Source organism: Anser cygnoides, chromosome 15 (genome assembly GCF_040182565.1).
Source record: "Anser cygnoides isolate HZ-2024a breed goose chromosome 15, Taihu_goose_T2T_genome, whole genome shotgun sequence".
Taxonomy (NCBI): Eukaryota; Metazoa; Chordata; class Aves; order Anseriformes; family Anatidae; genus Anser; species Anser cygnoides.
Window position 1 is genome coordinate 12748893 of NC_089887.1, and position 20660 is coordinate 12769552.

Consider the following 20660-nt stretch of genomic DNA (forward strand, 5'->3'; position numbering starts at 1 on the left):
TGCTGCACGTGCTGGTCTGAAACCCCAGCTTTCCTCCAAGCACCCTTCTTCCAGCCTCCCCGGCACCAGCCGCGCTCTGGGAGTGCTGCACCTCCCCAGCCCTCGCGATAAACAAAAGCCGATTATTTCCCCTTGCGTGGGTCCTCTGCGGGGGAAGCAGTGGGTGGTGTTTATTTTGACAGCAGAGAGGCCTGTTCCCCGAGCTTTCTGGGTAGTGCGCGCTGTCCAAGATGAAAACATCGGCCGTTTATTTGAGTCTCGCGCTGGCTGTGTAAATAGAGGACTCGCTTCGGCAGATGCCGGCTGGCGGCTCTGCGGAGCGGGGCTGCTCCTCGCGTCCCCCGGGCAAGCAGGGCCACCCGGCCCTATGCCCCACGGACACGGGCAGAGGGAGCTGGGGACGGCCGTGGCCGTGCTGTAGGGTCAGAGCTGTGTGGGGCGAGGGGGTGAGGAACATCCCGCTTCCCACATCCCGGAGCTGGCAGAGCGGGGAGCTGCCCACAGATCTGCCTGCACCCACACAGCCCTCGCTGGGGTGGCCCTGTCCCTGGGGACCACAGGGACTGCTCGTCTCCTTTGCCTCGTCCTCCCTACTGCAGCCGAGGTGGGAAGCCCCGGCAGGGGGGAGCTGGCGGGTTTCTCCAGATGGTGCCCCGCTGACCCCAGCCGTTCCCCGTCTTTGGCTCTTCCTTAGAAAAACACAGCGCAGGCCAGCTCATCGATTAATCGTTTCCTCATGTTCCCCCCGCACGGCTGCCGTGGGAAGCTGCCTCCCCGTGCCCGGCCTGGAGGGGGGCTCTCCCTTTTTGGGGTTTGCTTCCTGGGGCCGCTGCACTGAACTGCACCCTAGAAAGGATGGCTTGGATGGACAAATTAGTGAACAGATGCACGAATGGCACGGTGATTAACTCCGATGGAATAAATGCCCTGAAAGCTTGTAAAAGTGCCCCGTGGAGCACAGCACCTTTCTCACCGCTCGCCTCCCACTCTTTGCACTGCTGGCAGTGGCTGGAGCTGCTCGGAGCCGGGGCGCATCCTGCCCTGGTCCCCACCAGCAGTGTGCAGACACCCAGAGATGTGCTCAGGAGGCAAAATCGGGGAGGTCGATGAGGCTTGTGGAGGCCACAAAGCATCGAGTAAGACGCAGTGCTTGGTGAGGGGGGACAGACAAAGCGCTTAGTGCCAGGGGCAGGGTGCAGTGGACCCGCAGCACTGTGAGCCACGTGCACTTGTCGCAGTGCCACGGGAGCCCAGCCACCCCTGTGGGTGCTTCCCTGGTGCTCAGCAAGGGGCTGAGCAGTGGCCTCACCCCCGCTCAGACACACAGCCCTGGACAGCCGGAGGCCGCCAAGCCCAGCGCTGAGCTGGGTGAGCAGCGATGGGAGATGCTCTGTGCATGCATCCGTGCGTCCATCTGTCCGTCTGTCCACCGCGGCTGGGGCTCAGCTGCCAGCACTTACGCGATCTTTTGTGACTGGAGCTGGCTGGAGAATATGGAAAAAAAAAAAAAAGAGCATCGAATTTTCTCGTAGTATTCTCACATTTTGCTTCTTTCCTTGGCCAAATTCTGGGTTTCCATGAAAAAAATGTCCATCAGTGTTTTGAAATGAGAAAAATTTCAACCAGCTGCGAAATTCAGTCCCAGAGCGGGGGAAAACTTGCAGACTTGGCCTCTCCAGGAGACAGTTTGCCCCAGCTGACTGCAGCAGGCTGGGAGAAGCCCAGGTGTCTGCTTGAAGAAGTGCTCATGAGAAAGGTGCTGGGCCACCTTGGTGCTGACTGCATTTGCAGATCTTTTACTGAATTCATTTTTTTTCTTCAAGAGCTGTTTCAGAAAACACATATCTTCATTCTGGTGAGGCAGGTGCCCGCTGCAGCATCCCTCGCCCAGGCAAAGCAGGTGGCCACTGGCTCTGTCCAGCACGGTCTCCCCCGCTGCCACCCCAGTCCCCTGGCCCAAGGCACCTCCTTTTCCTGCCCCAGACGGAGCCACCCCAGCCCCGTCCTGCACCGATGCAGCTGGTGTGAGCCAGCCTGCCCTCATAGCAGCACGGCTGGGGAGGCAGCTCCTCGCTTGACTGCTAATTACCCTTTTTCTTCCCCAACCTCCCCCCAAAAGCAGTTAATCCTACTGGAAATTTGGCTCGATTGTTCTTTGTTTTAACTGTGGCTTGGTTTAAATATTAACATCATGAACAGCAATGAAATAATTACATAAACCATTAATGATTATATAAAAACAATACCTAAATAAAATAAACAGCAAGCGATACCATTAGTATTCCCGCTTTCTTAAATTATGGCTCTTGGAGTAAAAGAGAGGAAGACGGAGCAGCATGCGAAGAGCTTTCCCAGCTGCTTCACCCCCAGAGATGCAAAGCCCTTCGGGTTTTGGGTAATTCCAGATGCTTGAGCTGCCAGAGAACTGGAGGGGGTGGGGGGGGGGAGCTGGGGAGAGCCCCCTCCCTGCCCAGTGAGCTCAGAGAGCAGGAATGCACTGTTCGGGGCTGCTGTCCCCTCTGGTGACCCAGTCCTGGTGACGTGGGGGAGCTTTTTGGGGTCACTTGTGCACATCGTGCCAGGAGCCATTGGGCCTTGGTGCCCCACGGTGTGCCCGCTCCAGGGGCACGTGAAGCAGGGACAAGGCTCCGGCAGCTCTTGAGGAACCCGGGGTTCAGCACAGCCCTGACCTGCAGGGCTGGGGTAGGGGCACAGGGACACCACAAGCCCCTTGGCTCCACAGCTCTCACTGAGAAGGCACAGAATTAGGTGGTCGGTGCTTATTAGACTGGTGTTATTAAAATAATAACAATAAAATAATAAAAAAACAAACACGCGTATCTTACGTTATTGTCCATTACATTTGCTGGCTTTTCTTTGTACATATTAAACATGGATTTCATAGGGGCCCCAGGTGGTTACCACACCACACATCTCAGCAGCCCCAAAAGGCCAGCAGAGCCCCCCAAACCTGCACGGGGGTCTCAGAAGGACCCCATCAGCCTCCTGGATCTGACCCATCCAGTCACAGGCTTAAAGTATGAACCAGATGGAAATGGGGGACAAAATAGTGCATGGCCATGTGAGGGTTTACACGCACACCCCAAAGCAGCCCTGGGCAGCGCTGCTGCTCCCCAAGCACCCGCTGGATCCTGACCTGGGGACACCTCCAGCCACAGCCGGTGCCCGGCTCCAGCGAACACCGCCGGCAGCACCGCGGTGCTGTTGGGCTGCATGGTGCAGGGCCTGCGTGCAGAGCCCAGCGGGACACACACGAGCTACCCTGGCAGGTTGTCCCGTTTGGTCACCACTGGACATGGTGGATGAATCGAGGGAAGAGCTGGCTGGGAGGATAAATCCCAAACTGCAGCCACCAGAGCAAAATCCTCACTTTGCTTTGAGAACTGACTTTGTGGGCAGAAGAGTCAGGTGCCAAGGGAAGCCCTGGAGCCTCCTGCCCTGCTGGATGTGCAGAGTGGGTTTTGGGGAGCACGAGCACTTCATGCCTCTCCTGAGGGCTGTATGTACTTGGAGGATGCATGGCCATGGAAGAGAGGACCCAAGCAGTCCCCAGAGCACCCTAGGGTGATGCCGAGCCCTGGCTGGAGCTGTATGGGTGACCCTGACAGGAGTCCCGCAATGCACAACCAGGGGTGCCTCTGCCCTGGCTTCTGAGCTAGGACAGCAGGGTGCACCAGCCAGGGCAGCAGCTCTGCTTCCAGGGCTCCTTGGTGCAAGCAGTACTGTGAGGAAGAGGAGGGCTGGGTGGCCCATGGAGTTCAAGGGACATCTTGTGGCAGACTGATTGTGTGGGACAACCAGAACAAGTGGTACCAGGGACAGGAGGGTCCCCTCAGCTCATCCAGAGCAGGCAAGGAGGCTCTGTGGCAGGAGCGTAGCACAGGGCCAGACCACGCAAGCCCAGGTGGTCCCACACGCCCTCTGCCTCTCTGCTGTCCCAGTTGTGGTTGTGCCCTGTGAGACTACCCCAGCATCCAGGGGGCCTGAAAGATGGCCTCACTGGGGGGAAAGCTGGTCCTGAGCATCTCTGAAAAGCCACTGTTAGCATCTCCAGCAGCTTCAACAAATGCCTAAATCCTTACTCCCCAAACTCCCCCGTCTTGACTACCTCTGGTCTATGCCAGTCTCATCTGCTGCAGGCTCCAGCACTGCACATCATCCGTGGGACGGGGAGTTTGCTCAACATGCAATGGGCTCAGAAGTGTGAAACATCCTCCTAACAATTTGGAATATTGTAGTGTGGGCTACAATACCTCACTGAGCCATTCAGTGTTCCTAAACAAGCAAGGCAAGGTCTGTAGTGAAATCAGCATCTAGTGTCAGATCAACTATTATTTCCACGCATGTTTATTATGCCAAGACCACTACAACCTTGACATGGGAAGAAACTGATGTCTGTTTGAACTGGAGACTAATACAGTATGAAGAAGAAATAAAAGCTTATTGAGGTCGGACAGCAAAAGCTCTTCTCTCTTCCTGCTGCTCTGCCTCTCACACCTCCTTGGCCAGCCCTGGCCACAGCCTTGCTTCCCAGGAGAACTCACAGTCAGGCCAGACCTCGAGGATGCACACCGAGGCTGGCAGTCACTTGGTGTCAGCTCAGCAGAAATGGGTGGAATTATCCCAGTTGGTACCGGCTGAGGACATATGTCCACAGACGTGGGGGGTGTACGATACAGATGCTGGCTCTGGGCAGCCTGTCCTCTCTGCCCTGAGTCCTGCTGGCGGGGCAGGTGATGGGCAAGGGAGGAGAAGCTGAGCATCTCCAGGTCTTTTGTTTTGGGTCACCTGGACTCTGCACCAGGAGAGGCAATGCCTGTGCCCTGCTCCCTGGTGAGCACAGCTTTGTGGGACTTTTGCCACCAACCCTCCGACAGGGCTGGCTTGCCCCAGGGCACTGCAGCTTTGCATCGGTCCTGCCCCAGGCGGCAGCACCGGTCCGTGTAAACCTGAGGTCCTGGAGAACCAGACCTTGAGAAAGGTCTTCCCAGTGAAGCTCCTGGGGCTGGCCTCTGCAGTGTGGGGCGGTCTCCACCCGTTCAGTCCATACATGCACCGGGATGATGGAGCAGTCTGACCTCCTAGTGCTACTGCGCAAGGAAAGGGGCATGGAGAGCTGGCAGCAGAGCGTTTCCAGCGAGCAAGGAAGAGGCAGGCCCTGGGCACCAGAGGAGGGAGAGCCACGAGCTCAGACAGCAACGCCTGTCAGAAGATTTTTTTCAAGGGAAAAAAGAGACTAGGACAGGAGAGCGAGGAACAGCATGCCCAGAGCAAGAAACCAACCTCTTCAAGCTCCTTCAGGCAACAGGCACCTGTGCGAACCCCCTCCGCTTTGCTCCTCATTAAAGGTTTGTCATTACTGCATTACTTTTAATACACTCTTAGAGAAGACCCACACACACACACCCATGCGTGCACACGCACACTCAAAGGGGACCGTTGCCAAAATATACACTATAGACAGAAGAGTCCGTTCACACTATATATATGTACAGAGTCTCTGAGTGCAGCCCGGCAGTGCGTAGCCAGGCTGGGGCTGGGGCTGGGGCACGGGGTGGGCAGGAAGCCCTCAGGGCTTCACGCACTTCCCTTTCTTCTCCCGCCGCTGCAGTTTCCGAAGGCGGCGGGTCCAGGCGTCCCGCCACTGGATGACCAGGCTGTTCTTGTCGGCCATCAGTCCCGGCCGGTCGGTGGAGTTTTCACTGATCCCCATCACCAGGTACTTCTTACTGATCTGGATCTTGGGGCACTTGCAGGACAGGTCCTTCAGGTGGATCCACAGGAAGTTGTCGCCGCGCTTGACCCGCTCGTCGCGGCACTTGTAGACAGAGAGGATGTTGATGGTGAACTTGGCCCAGTTGGCCACCGTCTCCATCTCCAAGATGTTCACTTGGACCACTGAGGGGAAAGAGGGAGAGGCAGGGTGACAGGGATGTGCCGCCTTGGGTGAGGGGGAGGCTGCCACCTCCTGACGGGAGCTGCCCGTCCCCTGGGGAGCAGGAGGGGGCCCTTACCGTAATCCTTCTTGCAGTACTTCTTCATGTTAATCTTGTAGTTGCCTTTGGCTGGTTTGCAGTAGGAGTCGCAGTCTGCAGAGGAGAAGCAGAGGGGTAAGTGTGAGGGTGTGCAGTGCAGCACCGTGCACGGGGTCCTGTCCCACCAAGGAGGAAGGGGCCTTGGAGGTGACACAGGAGGAGCCAGCCTGGGGGGGTTCCCCAAGACTGTGAGCCAGGCCCGGGACTCTGCTAACAAGGGGGTCCCTGAACCTCACTGCACCCCCACAGCTCACACGGACTGGGGAGGGCCCCGCTGAAGCCCCCAAACCGCAGCACTAAAGCCCCAGCAGCTGGGAAGTGAAACCACCTCGGGCAGGCAGTGTCCCCTTCTGTGCCAACAGTGCCGGCGTCCTGCAGGATAAATCGGCTCCGGGGTGGTGGAGGGAGTGTGGGAGGCAAGAGGGGGTGGAAGGACCCCAAGGGAACGTCCGACTGCAGACTGAGGGACTAGGGCCTGGATCGTGATCCTCAGGGGCCGGCACAGCTGGGAGCGTCCCCATGGGCAGCCCCCTCTGAGCCCCGCTCTTGGTGGGGCCCCAAAGCCCCCAGAAGGATTTGGGGACAGGGGGAACCAGCAGGCAAGATCACTCCCAGCTGCCCTCAGGCTGACCGAGCACGGCAGGGAAGGTCACCACGCCGTCCTCCTGTCCTCCCTGCATGTGTAGGAGCACAGAGCATCCCTCCCTCCCTGCAGCATCCCTTCCTGCTGCTCCCCGGCCTCCGGGAGAGGCTCATGTCCTCATGGAGGCTTTTTTTTTTTTTTTTTCCTGTGCATTTCTAAAGGCCCCAGATTTGCATCTCAAGCAGAGGGAGGGCAGGCCAGGAATGCCTCTCTCCTTCTCCCCAAAGGCTTTGATCCAACAATCGCCCGAAGCAGCCCAGTTCTCCTCCTTTCTTTGCCCCTGCCGTCTTCCTTTGAACATCTCAATTTGTCTCTTTCCAAACGGCACGTTTTTCTAAGCCCATCTTTCTTCCTTTCTCTCCCAGGTTCTCTGTCCGGCTTGGCAGAGCCGGCCCCAGCCCCGGGACGAGCGGGCAGGCTCTGAGCTCTCTTTGTCTGCGGGTTGCCACAGCGATGGCTCGGGATGGAGGCGGGGGACGGGGGGAAACAGCAGCACCCGGTGCCAAGGGCAGGACGGGGGAAGAGGGAAGAAAGAAGCCCAGAAGCACAAACTCGTCCCGAGCTCTGCTGCTCCCCTTTCTGCCCGGCTCTCTTTCGGTGGGGACTTTGTGCTGCCCAGTCCAAATTTGTCAGTGGTAGAAGGGGCTCAGCACAGAGCTGATTCCTGGCGGAGGAGGGGTTCAGCCCTGCTTTTCGGCTCAGGCCCCATGTCACCATGTCACCCCTGCTTCACCACCCCACTGCTGGGCTGGAACGGCCACCCTGTCCCTGTCCCTGTCCCTGTCCCTGTCCCTGTCCCTGTCCCTGTCCCTGTCCCTGTCCCTGTCCCTGTCCCCATCCCCGTCTCAGCAGGTTACCCCAATCCCCAGCACCACGGGTGCAGAGAACTGCCAGGATCACCTGCCCTCTAGAGCTGAGCCTTTCTGTACCAGCATGACTTTTTAACGCCACAAGCTGTAAAGTCATCTATGGGGGCAGAAAAGGCGTTTTGTGGATTGGAGAGTTTTTTTTTTTTTTTTTTAAAGAAATCAAAAGGGTTCCAAGGGAAAAGAGGGGAACATAAAAAAAAAAAAAAAAAAAAGGAAGGAGGAGCAGCAGGAGTGATTAATAGCAGCATTCTTCTTGCAGCTCGACAGAGTGCCCGGAGTCGTGGCCACATCCCTGCCCACGAGCTCAGCGCAGGGACAGAGCTGAGGCCATGGGTGGCTGTGGGGACAGGCCCCAGGGGCACAGCATGCTGCGGCTGGCGGCACGCAGCATCTTCAGAGAGGGCCACGCTTTTAGGTGCCTCTGAAGAGAAAACCCCGCTGGGGCCGCTTTCAGCTCCTTGCAAATCTGGCTAGAGCTGCCTGAGCCAAGCTGCATTTTCGCAAGGACACGCAGGACCATATGGGCTCGCAGTCCCCCCTGCTGCTGGAGACGGGGCTGGGAGCTGAGCCACGGCAGCAGCCAGCCAGCGCCACACAATGCAGGGCCAGGCGGCGAAAGCAGGCGGCCGCGGGGCACGGAAACCCCACTGGGTCCGGCCCCGGCCACGGCCCTTCCATGGGTCTGCAGCCGCTGGCTCCTGGGCAGAGGAGGGTGGCAGGAACCGGAGCGGCCGGCAGCATCCAGCAGCAGGATGGGTGCTGGATCGGACCTGAGCCGAGCCCGTGGGGTGATGATGCGCCGGGGGGGCGACGGCGTGCTGGGAGGTGATGAGCTGCGGGACAGCCTTGGCCAACCTGCCAGACCCCCAGCCCTCCCCTGGCTCTGTGCGCAGGAACAAAGGAGAGGAATAAAAGAAGAAAAACAATAACTGCCCTGGGCTCCTGCTCATGATTAACATCATAAAACTGTGATTCTGAAGAGCCAGAAATGGTATGTGAAATTAACGATTTGGGATTTTTTGGGGACATTTAACCTCAGCTTTATGCTGAGGAACATTTGTCAAATATAAAACCAATTTCTGCTCAATTTATGTTAGAAACTTGGGAAAAAAACTAAGACGACCAAGTAACTCGAGGCATTTATTGCCCTTCCTTGCCTCTGCACACATGGCTCCCTCACCACACGTGGGCTGGGTGCAGGGGACAGAAATGACCATGCCAGGGGTGCCGGGTAGGGTCTCATCCCCATGCCTCTCACCTGGACAAGACCGTGGACCACGGTGGGCCCCATCCTCCCATTCTCCATGGGGATACCCACTACCAGGGCATGGGTTGCTGCTCTTCCCACTGCACGCTCTCCGTGATGGCAAAACTGCCAGGAGAACCTGCTGTCAGAGGTTCTCCTGCTATCGCAGCTAGTGGAGAAGCTGCTTTCATGGGCACCTCTCTTGTCCCAGAGCATCCCTCACCTTCCCATCTCCCCTACAGCCCTCCCCATGTGGTGTTACACGTGCTACAAGGATGCAGAAAGATCCAGTGTAACCCCAATAGCTGCCCTAAGCAGCCAGACCTCCCCTCCCAGCCGCCCTCCTGCCCACCTCTCTGCCATGTCCAGGGCATGCGGAGGGGCCGGGGGTAGCAGAAGCTGTGGATGTGTACCCACACCCCTTGAGATGCTGCTGCAGCCCTGGGACATGCCAATTCCCCACCGAGGTACCGCTGCAGCCCTGGGACAGCCCCCAGCCCCAGTCGGCAGGCATCGGCAATGTGACCCACATCCCATTCCGTCCCACGCCTGCGCGGGGGGAGCGCATGAGAGGCGGTGGGTTTGCACATCTGGTTTACTTCGCCTCGCCTTGAAAAAAGAAGGAATATTTTGTTTTAAGAGAGATGTAACTTAATTAGGTGTTACGGCTACAAATCTTTTACTGCTGACTTTGAATTCCTTTAAAGACCTGTTTTGCACTCCACTAGTTTTGTTAATTCTGCTAACAGGGAACAAGATTTTTATTTTTTTTTTTCACTAAGTGGAAAATATTTTAGAATAATAACAATAAAAATTACAAGAAATGGACGCAGGACGTTTTGCTGCAGAGCGAGTCTGCGCTTGGGCAGGGATCAAAGCCGGACCTCAGCGGCTGCGAGGGCCCGGGGAATGCGACGCAGGGGATGGGATGACAACGTCAACGCAAAGCCCAGATGTGAGCAGGGCCAGCAGCCGGTGGGGGGGAAGCACCTGAGCAGCAGCAGCCCCGAACAATGCCCCCCTGTTCCTGCGGGCGGCCGCAGCCTGGCACACCTGCTGCTGAGCACGGGAGGGGAGCAGGCTCCGGGGCTCCCAGGGGGGCCAGAGCAGGGGGGTGCGGGCAGCGGGCAGGGGGCAGGGTGTTGGGTGCATTGCCCTGGCCAGCCCCTGGCGGTGTTTGATCCCCCTGAATAGGTCCTGCAGGACCCAGGCTGGGTCCCTGGAGAAGGCCGGGGGCTAAGCGAGCTACTTTGCATTAAAGATATTTGAGCTATAAGGCAGAAATCTTAAAACAACAAAGCCACAGATAAAACTACAGGCTGTTTAACACAGAGCTGCTCCGCTAAAACAAAGTAAATACCAGGGTCGCTATCAAGTGGCATTTATTTTTATGCAGCTGAAAATATCAGACACAATTCTAAGAATATTCCTACTTATACAGCACTGGAGGGGAGTCACCTTGATTAACTCTGCTCTACGAGTCGCTGTCTGTTTGCAATAAAACTGTCCAAATCCCCTCCATTTTCCTTTTCCCAAAGCCCCTTCTCCAGTGTTCCCAGTTCCCAGTCAGGATCTCCATGGCCAAAAACCAAAACAAGCCAGAGAACAGCCTTGACTTCACTTCCCACCAACCTCCATGAGAAAAACAGAGGAAAGGAAAGAGAAATGCCTGTGCCCAGCCCCTGGCCTTTCTGTGGGGTTGAGTGGAGAGGAGACCCCAAAGGTCCTGGGTGCACCTCCCGGTCCCTGCAGGAGCCAGGCACAGCCCTTGCGGTGCCAGCCCCACTGCCCGAGGAGCAGATATGCCAGGGTGATGGGGGGACAGCTGGGCTGTGCAGGGGGTACTGGGGAAGGGGAGAAGACCCCATTATTACATTGCCCTGCGAGCTGGGGGACCAGCTCAGACCTGGACAGCTTCTCCATGCCTGGACAGAGCATGTCCCATGTCACCATGTCCCTGGGGAGACTCGGCAGTCCGTGCCCGGCATGGGGCTCCTGAGCCAGCCCACGGCCACTCCACGGGCTGGTGAGGGCAGCAAGGCCCTGACAGCTGCTCCCTGTGTTGGCATCCCTGCTTTCACAGCAGCACAGGACCACAGACTGGCCGAGGTGGGAAGGGACCTCTGAAGATCACCCAGTCCAACCCCCTGCCGAGAAGGATCACCTCGAGCATGTTGCGCAGGATCACATCCAGGTGGGTTTTGAATATCTCCAGAGAAGGAGACTGCACAACCTCTCTGGGCAACCTGTCCCAGGGCTCTGACACCCTCCCAGTAAAGATGTGTGCTCGTATTCAGATGGAACCTCCTGTGCTTCAGTTTGTGCCAGTTGCCTCTCGTCCTCTCGCTGGGCACAAATGAAAAGAGACTGGTTCCATCCTCCTGACACCCTCCCCTCAGATATTTATACACACTGACGAGGTCTCCCCTCAGTCTTCTCTTTTCCAGGCTAAACAGGCCCAGTTCTCTCAGCCTGTCCTCATACGACAGCTGCTCCAGTCCCCTGATCATCTTCGTAGCCCTTTCCCTTCCCAGAAGGGACACAGAAACCCCTTCCCTGAGAAAGCCCTGGAAGGTCAGTTGGTCCCTTCCTAGAAATACATATGATTTCCAATCAATTTTTTCACTAAAGGCAAGCCAGTGTCTGGCACAGCGGGTTTGGAGAGCTGTCTTGGCACTCTTCCTGGGTGTCTGGAGGGAGCAGAGGGGGCAGAGGGGGATGTCCCTGGGAAGGGCTGAGGCCAGGGGGTACAGAGCACTTACCCGCAGGTGCCTCTGTGCTGGTGACCAGGGAGGTTGGGTTGATGGCAGGGATCTCTGGAAGAGAAAAGGGGAAGATGTCTTAAAGAAAGGGGTCCCCAGCCCTAGGGGACTAGCCCAGGGCAGCTGCCCCCTCCCTGCCCAGCCTGGGGCAGCTCCTCTTGTCAGTGCCCTTGGGTGGGACCTGGCCTGTATGGGACCTTCCAGCCCTGGCCACCTTGCCGAGGGACTTTGGGTCTGTCTGGAGCCAGGGAGGGCTCTGGGGATGAAACATAGGCAAGAGCCACCCACAAACACGGTGCAGAGGGGATTTGGTGGATCACCTCCGGGGAGCTCACTAAGAGAGACGATGGATTGGGCGAGCCTGACCTGAATATCACAGGCCATAAAATACCCCTGGAGGCACCCAAACCAAGCTTGATAAATTGGGACAAGCTGAGACACTGACACTGCAACCCCAAGAGCCTTGAAATGCTGCTGTGGAGGGGACAGATAGTTTAAACCCTGCTGCCACCTCCAACAGTGCTAGTGGGTGCTGCAGGGAGGGATGCTGTTCCTCTGGCCTTTGGGGTAGAAGCAGATCCACTGAAGAACAGTGCTTTTGCAGTAGCTTCAGCGCACTCAGGACCTGACCATGCCCAGCTGTGTGTGCAGGTGGAAAGCACAAACCCCAGGGGCCCTCCAGAGCCCCCAGCTGGCAGGATGGATCCGGCCACCCTGCCTCGGCAGGCACCCCAGCCCGTCGGGGGACTCACTGATGCAGGGGGCCACGGGCGAGCGGCTCTGCTGGAAGCCCTTGGCGCAGCGGTTGCAGGTGAGGCCGGTCACACCATCCTTGCACGGGCACTGCCCTGTCGTCTGGTTGCAGGTCTTGCCGGCGGCACCGACCGGGTGGCAGTCACAGGCTGGGTGGGAGAAGGAGGAGAGGCTACGGTTACACGGGAGGCAACGAGTGGCACAAGCCCAGGGCTCAGTCATGGTCCCCTTGGGCAGCCACCGGGCTGCACTGGGCCCAAGCAGCCTCCCTGCCTCTGCTGTACAGGGTGGGCAGGGGAACAGAGGCAGCACGGGGGAGCCCTGGGCTGGGAGGCGGTGGGAGGAGGGCGAGGTGTCCCCAGATTGGCCTCCAGCCCCCATGGGACAGCGGTGCAGGGCCGAGCTGTGGGGAGAGCCCACGGGGGTGAGGCCCTCCGAGCTGCTCCCCCATGCAGCTGAACCAGCTTGGAGGTTCTGCACGGCCTTGGGCCTTGTTTTGGTTCTAGGATGGTCTGAAGTGGGTCTTCTCAATGCTTCCCAAGCTCATGAGCCCCAACACCTCTCCTGTCTTCTGGAGGAGACCTTCCTGTTTGCTGGAGGACACTGTCCCTACGACTTTCCACCACAGCCTCCCCAGGGGACAAGCCACACCTGACCTGGGTGGAAGTTTGTTTTCCACCCTCAGGATGGATCTGAGGTGGCTCACCGTCACACCACAGGCTCGTAAGCTGGATGATGGACCCACCGGGGCTTGCCCATGAGGAGGGATGTGGGAAGGAGAAGACAACACTCAGTCAGGAGAGGGCCCTCCCATCTGCCAGCCCAGGGCTGGGTCTGGCTATGAGCTGGAGGAGGTTATCTTGGCCTCCATCAGTGTAAGAGTTGAACGTGATTCCAAAGCAAAACAAAAACATCTCCCCCCGCCTGCCCCCGCAGCCCCTCGATGTTATCGTTTCCCTAATTTTCACCAGATGGGGCTGGTCGCAGCACCACGGCACGGCTCCCCGGGCTTCTCCTGCACGGTGAGAAACAAGAGCAAGCGGCCTCTAATGGGGACCAGATGCTGCGCTTCTTATCAGATCCTGGCTGGGGCTGGAAACGGACGTGTTTCTGACAAGGATATTTTGGGGGCTCAGCTGTGATAACAAATGGCAGCGAGTGAGAGGGCCTCGGCGTGACGTGGGGAACACAGGGCCTTTCTTCAGCCACAGACTGCTCCTGCCGGGGCCACGAGCACCTCCACGGGTCCCACGGGCTTGTCCAGCTCTGGGGCAGCCGCCCACAGCCGCCTCGTCAGCGTGCTCCGGCCCCGCGGGGTGAGATGCAAAGCCAGCAGTAAAGTGCTGGGGCCAGGCCATGGTGCTTGGCAGCTCTCCGTCGCTCGCACGCGGCCTGCAGGTTCCTCCGTGCTGGCTCTGCGGGGTCTTGGAGGACACAGGTGCCCTTGACGAGCTGGCAGGTATGGCTGCTCCTGGAGAACGGCCACCACTTTGTCTCTCTTCAACCAGCAAAGGCTTGAATATCTGTCAGCGAGGCTGGGCACACAGTGCCGACTTCTCTCACCAGCACCTGGCAAAGCCCTGCCGCCCGAGAAGGGCCGTGGCTGCCAGGTGAGCATGGGCATTGCCGCAGGCATTATGGTTCTGCCGCGCACACAGAGAGAGACAGTCCGTGCCCTAGACAATTTACGGCTCAAGGCATGTGTCCAGCAAGGATTTATGTAAGTGCTTAGCTTCACACGTTGTGGATAATCTCCCCGGCTTCGGCAGTGTATTCCTGGTGTAAAGTTTAAGTACATCCATAAATCTCAGCTCAATCAGGATCCAATTCATCTAGTGGGATCCTCCTCGTGCTGTGAGGAGGCTTCCAATGACTTGACCTTTTACCTGGATCAGCAATCAAGCCAGCTTTGTGCATCCCATGACCACAAGAGACGGCTCTGTCCCAGAAGATCCCTTTGGGAGATGAGTTTTGCCGGAGAAGCCCAGGCTCTGGCCCTTGCCGTGCCCCCACCCCACGATTTCCCGTGGTCCCATGAGGGCTGCCCGCTGCTTCCAGCTACAGGGGCAGCCCCGTCCCCATCCTGTGCTGCTGGCTTCGTGCCTGCTGCCCACGCACTGACCGTGCTGGGTGCCAGGATCCAGCCCATGGTATTGAGTGGCGGAGGGAGTCACTAGCCTGGGGCTTAAGTCATTGAGCTCTATTTGCCAGAAAGCATGTCTTGCACCTAATATTGCGGGTATTTTTGCTTCTTAAGGCTTAGCTGCTGCTGCTTCACCGGTTTTCATTGGAGAAAGCTCACATTTTACAGCTTTGTTTAAATTACGGGGATTAATGCACAGCCATTCTTTATTTGACTTTTCAATTACCACCACTGGATTAATCCTGCAGGTTCTGCGTTTTCCATCCTCCCAGCTTTTCTGCGTCGTGGCATCCAGCAGTGAGGCTGGCTGCTGGCGGCTGGTGGCCGGAGCGATGCTCGCCCCTGCTCGCCCCCAGCTCGCTGGCCGGAGGCCAAGAGCTCCACTTGTGTGCCGCGGGAGGTGCAGGGGTGTGAAATCTGCGCTGAATATTTTTGTGCCCATCTTCAAAACCTGGGCAGACATTGCATCCTAGCAGAAACGAACTGTTTGGACAGTTATTTAATAAAACCGTTCGGGTTTGTTGAAATAAATTATAATGGTTCCTGGTCCCTGGGCTAGCATTTCAAGCCCTGAATATGAGCTGAGCTTCATTCCAATGTTTTCCTTCGCTGGGCTGCTCAGCTGCTGCCCTGGACCAGCACTGCAGTGCATGTGAAGACCTTTGCTCAAAGCCCTGGGCTGCAAGGAACAGCCTCCTCGCAGCCTCCAGCTCTGCGCGTGCTTTCCAGATCTGATCTCACAGACCCTGCTTTTCCTTCTCTTCCTTTCCTTTGCAGAAGGATGGCTACTCTGAGCTGCAGGTACACAACGCATCTTTGGCAAAAATGAGCCCAAACCATCCTGTCGCAGCTCCACTGCACGGGGCTGGCAGACCCCGGAGGATACAGGTTCTGTGCCAAGGAGCTCCTGATCCACACCGATCCACTCCTGCATGCGGACGAGGAAGGGGGGAAATGCTCTCTGCTTTGCAAGGGAGGGACAGTCAGAGGAACAGAAGCATGAAGGATTTTATTATTAACTTGGATCCTTGGGGTAGAGCCAGGAGCTGGCTCTACAGAGCCAGGGTAGTGCTCTACTGCAAGATCCTCCTCAACATATGCCCCGTAGCAGGGGACGGGCTTTGTGCACATGTTCATCTGGCTGGGCTGAGCCTCTGCAGCATTTCAAAACCACTCGCGAGCCCTGCCAGCCCTCAGGAAGCGGCACGCACGGCCTCGGCTGGCAGGAGCCTGCCTCTGGCTTGGCACAGGACCTGCGGGAGGGGTTTGCTCTGCAAGGGGGGCCCTGCCGCAGCCCCCCTCCAGCCCTCTGCAAAGCCGGTGGCTTTGCTTGCTGGTTGGGCGAGGCTGGGTACCGCTCTCCCCTGCCTGATGCCTGGATACGGCAATGCCCGGGCCTCAGCCAGGGGAGGAAATGCACTGACCTCCTCCTGCAGCTTAGTTTCTATGGCCATAAACTGGCCATAAACTGCACCTGTGCAGAAGTGCATCCCCATGGCTGGAGGGCACTTCCCACAGCTCCAAGCACTGCAGGAGGAGTGGAACGTTCCCCGGGAGCCCTGGCATGGGACAGCCTCTACGGGAGGCTATGCGCAGACCGGGGGGAAGCGCTCCGCAAACCTGCACCCAGCTCTCACACCCACACATCAAGGCTGGGCCATGCTCAGCTGCCTTCCTGTTTCCAGCCTCTAGCCAAATCCTGCTTCTTTAACTTTTTTTTTTTTTTTAATTTTTATTTTTTCTATAAGTGCTCTCTTCCCTGGTTGGAACAGAAAATGGGAGCTCAGTGCACAGGAGAGGGTGGTGCTGGGGACCCCAGCCCCAACAGGGAGGGAAAAGCCTGCAAGGCTTCCACTTTACCTGGGATTTTATCAGACAATTATGGTAGAAAAGCTGGAAGGAGACGGAGACCAGGGAGGCAGAAACCCTTCCTTTGGTGGGGAGGACCATTCCTGCTCACAAAGGATGCTCGGCGACCTGTGGCAGAGACAGCGCCGCCACCCTGGTGCCCTGGTGCCCATTGGGGTGAGCCATGCCTGCCCCAAAGCCCCAGTACTTGAGCAGCCCCATGCTGAAATCCTGTTTTCCCCAGCCCCGGTGCCCAAAGCTCCTCTTGCTGCCACAGGGGCTGCAGGGACTGGTACCGAGCAGGAGCAAATGCAGCCCCATCCACAGCCCAGGTGGGAGAAGTGCGCATGTGTGCCGGGTGTGGGGGAGAGCAGCCGGGCTGGGGGGGCTTCGCCGCGGCTCTGGTTCAGGCAGCCCCCTCCCTGCCCCTCCGGAGGAAATGACTCAGGTCTTTTCCACGAAACCGCAGGCTGACAAGCTTGCCGCCTGCCTGGCTGCTCCTGCACACAGAGATCGCTTGCCTGGGGATGTGGGGGGCACCCCCAGGGACGGGGGTGCTGAGCGCAGCGCTGGCATGGGGGAAATCCTGACGGAAAGGGTGACAGTGCTGAAGCAGGAGCTGGGTCTGCTGCCATCCGCCTCGTCCCACAGTTGCTCAGAGTCATGGCCTCGGTCAGTGCCACGACTTTTCTGCAAAGGAGCTGAATTTCTGGCATAATGGGACACTGCTGGCAGCGGGAAAATTGGGGGCTGTCCCCAGTGGGGACCCTCGGGGTGTGACCAGTGCTCCCCAGGAGCGGGGCGCAAGCTGTGTTGGGGTGATACAGACCCTTGGGGTGTGCAGCTTGCCCTGTCTCCTCTTCCTCTCTCCCTCTGTTACCTGGAGGATGCGGGCACATGGCATGGCTTTGGGACCTGGCTGCCACTTGGCACGAGCCCTGCCAACAGGAAACCCTTGTGGCCCAGGGGCTCAGAAGTGGGGGCTGCCATGCCCAAAGCTGTTTTTCCTTTGATTTGTTGTCCAAAAGCCCCGGAGAGAACAAGGCTGGGGAAAAGCCAGGGCAGCTCACACAGCATGAGCAATGAAAGGGTTTTACCTGTGGCGTCCCTGGGTGCACCCCAGCCCCAGATGAGCCCTACCTACAAATGGCACCAGTGCACTGGGGAGGGGAGCCCTGTGAGCCAAATTCTTCACTTCTGCGGCCACAGGGTCGCTGCTCAACACCAGCTCCAGCAGCCATGTAGGCTCTACATAAACACACACAGACCTGGCCAGCGCTCGCCTGCTCTGAGGGTGCTTCATAAGCCAGGGAAGACACCGTTCCCGTGACACCCTCCCTGTCCCCAGCACACGCAGGGAAGCAGCTTCCACTGCTATCTGCACGGCACAGTGCTGGTGCCAGAGGGGAAGCCGCACTCCCTTCCGGGAGATACTTGCAATCTCAGCTGGAAAAAAAGGGATCAGGGGTTAGTTCCTGGCCTCGGAGAAGCCATGGCAGAGCCTGCTGGTGGGGCCAGCGTGTCAGCCTGCGTGCCAGCAGTCCACGGGGACGGTCAAGGTGTTTTGTCATCCGATGGTCTCTGGTGGAACCATTGTTTGGAGGCTCCGCAGAGGAAAGAGGATGGATAAGGCAGGCCAGATGGGAGAGGAGAGGTTTGGGTTTGGCACAGGCCGGGATCTGTGAGGCCAGGCTGCATCTCTCTGGCTTGGATCAGCGTGGCTCTGGGCTGGCTCAGGGACAAGCCACCCTGCCCATCGGTGCCTGGGCTGTGCTGCTCAGCACCCCCGAAACAGGCCCAGAGAGCCACTGCATCACCAACACCCATGCCACGGGGCCCTGCAGTGCAGCAGGGAGATGGAAATCACCACCAGCATCGCCCCAGCCATCCGAAGGTGAGGAAGCACTGCAAGTCCTTTTGTGAAACAGCCTGAAGGCATCCACACGTATCTACAGCCAAGACTACGCTGGGGTCAGAGACCAAACCCCAGCAAATCCCAGCACACCTCCTCCAGCGCCTGCCCAGCTCAGCATCTCTCCATCACTGACCACCAGTGGCTGTACCCGCAGTCACAACAGGGCCAAGAGGTCAGACCCTCGCGGGGTCGGGGGCTCCCCTGAGCTGCCTGCTCCTGCGGGCCATCCTCCCCACCCCTTGGGAGTCTGGGAGCCTGCAGAGATGCTCGGCTCAAAGCCATTCCCTGCCCGGTGCCCCTGGGGAGGCAGAGACGTCCTGGCTCACCTTTGCAGGCCTTGCGGTCCGTGATGGACTTGCTGAGGTCGCGGTAGAAGCCCTCCTTGCAGTAGTGGCAGTGGCGCCCCGCGGTGTTGTGCCGGCAGTTGAGGCAGACCCCTCCGCTCTTCCTGCCCGACAGCTTGTACAGCTCCATGTTGAAGCGGCAGCGCCGCGCGTGCAGGTTGCAGTTGCAGGCTGCAAGGGAAGGGGAGGGTGAGGCAGAGGCGCAGGCAGGTGCAACCTGTCCTCGCCCCATACACCGAGGGGGGCGGCTTGCCTCAGTGCTCCTGTGCGCTGCGTGCCCTGAGTTGGGACCCCTCCGGGTGGTCCCCAGAACGGTGGCTGTCCCTGCAGGTGCTTGGCCCTCTGCATCCCCACAAAAACGCTGGCGTGGCTTTTATCCGGTGGGGTCCCACTTCCTAAGAGCTGGCACTGGCTGTCTGCTAGGATGTCTGCCTGGGATCCTGCCCAAGAATCCAAACAGGGCGCTGGGAGAGGTGACCGACCCTGTGTACATGGCACGGACCCCACGATGCGGCTCCGTGTGCCACGCATGGGAGCAGCTCTGCCTGCTGCCAGGCAGGAGGAGCAAACGCAGCTCAAATCCGTGGGGAGGAGGTGGCGGCAGGGCTGACCAAAACGTCGGAGCCCACCAGTCGGGCTGCGGGCCCCCGCTGGTCCCCGGCTGGGCCACAGAGGTGGGGAGCAGGGTAAGCAGGACTCGGCACAGCCGGCCCCAACGTGCCGTCCAGATGTGCAGCATCCTCCGCCCCACGGGGCCGGGGCTGGGAGGTCAGCGCAGAGACGGGGCACGTGTAGGGACGGAACACGGGGGGGACTCAGCTGAAGGCAGGATGGAGGGACGGGTGCAGCAGGGCAGGGGGTGTCCAGCAGCACCAGCTGGGCACCTGCAGCCCTGCTGTCCCCTCTTTCTGTCCCCGTGGGCGGCAGCCCCTGCTGCACAGCGCTGCCCCCTCCGCAGCAGCCAGAGCCCAGCCGCTCCGCAGACCACCCTCCTCGTGCCGCGCTGCTGCAGCACAGCACGGAGCAGTGCCGGGTGCCAGCCCCAGCACCAGCAGCAGAGCCCCCAGGCTGCTTTTTGTTAGGGCTCTGCCCTGTGTGCACACGTGCACACACACAGGAGCCCACGTAGTGACGCGCGCACGGGCATGCACATACAGGTGTGCACGAGCAGAGGCACACACACGCTCATGTGCACATTTACATGCACGTGTGCACATGCAAATGCGTGCATGTTCCCTCACGTGTGCACACATCCATGCTTACGGCACAAGCACGTGCACAAGTGTGCATGCTCATACGTGCACATTTGCACACTTGCTGTGTGCACGTATATATACAGACACACAAATAAGCACGCACAGATGCTTGCACGTGCCTCCCCCCCCCGCCCCCACGAGCATGCTGATGTGAACACACACACGTTATTTCTTTCATTAGCCACAGGAACCATGAAGAACCCCCCCGCCCGATTCCACGTGTGTGAGATAAAAAGGAAAAGCAATGCCAGTTCCTGTTTAACACTCTCACAAAAAGATAATGGGAACAAGATTTCCTTCAGCGAAACGTGGCGCCCGCCCCCAGCCCCCTCCCCATGCTGGTAAATTGAGGCTGGGTGAGAGTTTTTCCAGGCGTACTGTGAAATTCATTAACATGTCAGCCCAGATTTAACTGCTGGGCCTGCTTGTCGTTTGTGTGAAGTTTCCCCCGCTCACCCCCCCGGGGCCGCCTGCCCACCACACCGCCGGGAGCACGCTGAGAGCTTCAGCCCGTGCAGATCAAACGGCCGCCGGCCGCCTCGCCCCCCACCCTGCTCGCCCGGCCAGAGACCGTGCGGGAGGAGAGCAGCAGCGAACCCCAGCCTGGGAGCCCTCTTGGAGGCTTAAAGGAGTTGAGCAAAAGCCTGTTCCCAGCCTCGGCACAGGCCTGCACGCTCAAACCTCAGCTCCCCCTAAGTTATGAGATTAGTGTAAAAATCACGTGGCAGGCACAAAAGCAACACTTTGGCAAGGCAGAAGGTGTCTTTTGGGGTTTGTGCCTTTTGAGGTCACTTTTTTTTCCCCAGTGCTGGTGAGAAACGGACA

General features: G+C 58.6%; 1 protein-coding gene across 2 annotated transcripts in view; it reads right to left on the reverse strand.

Moving 5' to 3' along the window:
- Positions 1-2772: 2772 nt before the first annotated feature.
- Positions 2773-20660, reverse strand: part of NTN3 (netrin 3) — a 35336-nt gene continuing 17448 nt past the window's right edge. For both annotated transcript variants that reach the window (XM_048067004.2, XM_066977724.1), the window contains exons 3-7: positions 18562-18750; positions 12329-12478; positions 11577-11630; positions 6036-6110; positions 2773-5919 (exon numbers count right to left, since the gene is read on the reverse strand). In XM_048067004.2, coding sequence (XP_047922961.1) covers positions 5591-5919; positions 6036-6110; positions 11577-11630; positions 12329-12478; positions 18562-18750 — 797 coding nt within the window. In that variant the 3' untranslated portion in view covers positions 2773-5590. The remainder of the gene's footprint in view (positions 5920-6035; positions 6111-11576; positions 11631-12328; positions 12479-18561; positions 18751-20660) is intronic.